General features: G+C 43.4%; 1 protein-coding gene across 1 annotated transcript; it reads left to right on the top strand.

Annotated features, from left to right (window-relative positions):
* Positions 1-426: 426 nt before the first annotated feature.
* LOC113246464 (olfactory receptor 4C6-like) lies at positions 427-1,331 on the top strand. Its single transcript, XM_048217697.1, is given in 2 exon segments — positions 427-478; positions 481-1,331. Coding segments are annotated over 2 exon segments (903 nt in total).
* The last annotated feature ends 295 nt before the right edge of the window (positions 1,332-1,626 follow it).

The following is a 1,626-nucleotide window of genomic DNA, read 5'->3' as shown; positions in this document are numbered from 1 at the left end:
GAGGGTCTGTTCCATCATCTGTAAAAATGAGTCAGTCATGGGTAAATCCAGTACCTGGAGTTAGGTAGGTGCTCAAAAAAGTTGGCTATTAATAATAATAACAGTAGTAGTAGTTGTAGTAATAGTAGTAAAGGGAGAAAAAATGTATTTCATATGGAAGAACCCTTTAAGGAAAGAGAAGAAATGTCATGGGAGAAGCTAGCATTAATGAAATATTTATCTTTTAAACACTTTATTGAGAATATTATTAAGATTGAAATGTTTGGATGGTGAATAAATTAATAAAAACAAATAACAACGTCCTTGGAGACCTGGAAAGATATGAGACCAAATCACCAGTAATTATAAATCACATGTTGCTTTTATAGCATTTCCAACTTTCAGGTGGAGCTCATATCAAAATCTAACAAATGGGAAATCTAAACAATGACTGAATTCATTCTTTTGGACATTATAGAGAACCCAGAGCTGTGGAAAATACTGTATTTCTAATTGTGTATGTGTCTTGCACAGTTTTGGGAAACATGCTCATTGTGGTGACCATAATCACAAGTCAGAGTCTGAGATCACCTATGTATTTTTTCTTTACTTCCTTGCCTCTTTTGGATGTTACCTACTCTTCTGTTATTGCCCCCAAGATGATTGTGGACTACCTCTCCAAGAGCACTACCATCTCCTTAGAAGGCTGCCTGACCCAGCTCATTGCAGAGCATTTCTTTGGTAGCGTGGGGATCATTCTTCTCATCACGATAGTCTATGACCGCTACGTGGCCATCTGTAAGCCCCTGCACTACATGACCATCATGAGCCCTCGGGTGTGCTGCCTGCTGCTGGGAGGGGTCTGGGTGGGGGGAGTTATCCACACAGTAATACAGCTTCTCTTCATGTATCAAATACCCTTCTGTGGCCCCAATGTCATTGACCACTTTATGTGTGATTTGTTTCCCTTGTTGAAACTGGCCTGCATGGACACCCACACCCTGGGTCTCTTAGTCATCCTCAACAGTGGGGTGATGTGTGTGACCATCTTCCTTATCCTCATCGCCTCCTATGTGGTCATCCTCTGCTCCCTGAAGTCTTGCAGCTCTGAAGGGCGGCGCAAAGCCCTCTCCACCTGTGGCTCCCACCTCACCGTGGTCATCTTGTTCTTTGTGCCATGCATTTTCCTGTACGTGCGGCCTGTGGCCACCTACCCCATAGACAAGGCAATGGCTGTGTCTGATTCCATCATCACACCCATGTCGAATCCCTTAATCTACACCCTGAGGAACACTGAGGTGAAAAATGCCATGAAGAAACTGGGGAAACGAGGGACTTTTGTTGGCAAGTGACTGTCGTGCTAAGAACCTCATGTTTCCCGTAAGGAGAAATTCTTTCTGAAATGTGTGAGAAATAAACTCTCCATTCTCCACCAGCAGCCAGAGTGATTTCTTAAAAATATAAACCTACTTGGGGCCACAGTGTGGCTCAATTGGTTAAGCATCATTATTAGCTTAGGTCATGATGTTGTGGTCCTGGGATCCAGTCCTGCTTTGGTCTTCCTGCTTAGCAGGGAGTCTGTTTCTCACTCTCCCCCTGTCCCTGTCCCTGCTCATGATCTCACTCTCTCAATTAAATAAACAAAAT

The sequence above is a fragment of the Ursus arctos genome, unplaced genomic scaffold, assembly GCF_023065955.2.
Source record: "Ursus arctos isolate Adak ecotype North America unplaced genomic scaffold, UrsArc2.0 scaffold_23, whole genome shotgun sequence".
Taxonomy (NCBI): domain Eukaryota; kingdom Metazoa; phylum Chordata; class Mammalia; order Carnivora; family Ursidae; genus Ursus; species Ursus arctos.
This window is presented reverse-complemented; position numbering and strand designations above follow the sequence as displayed.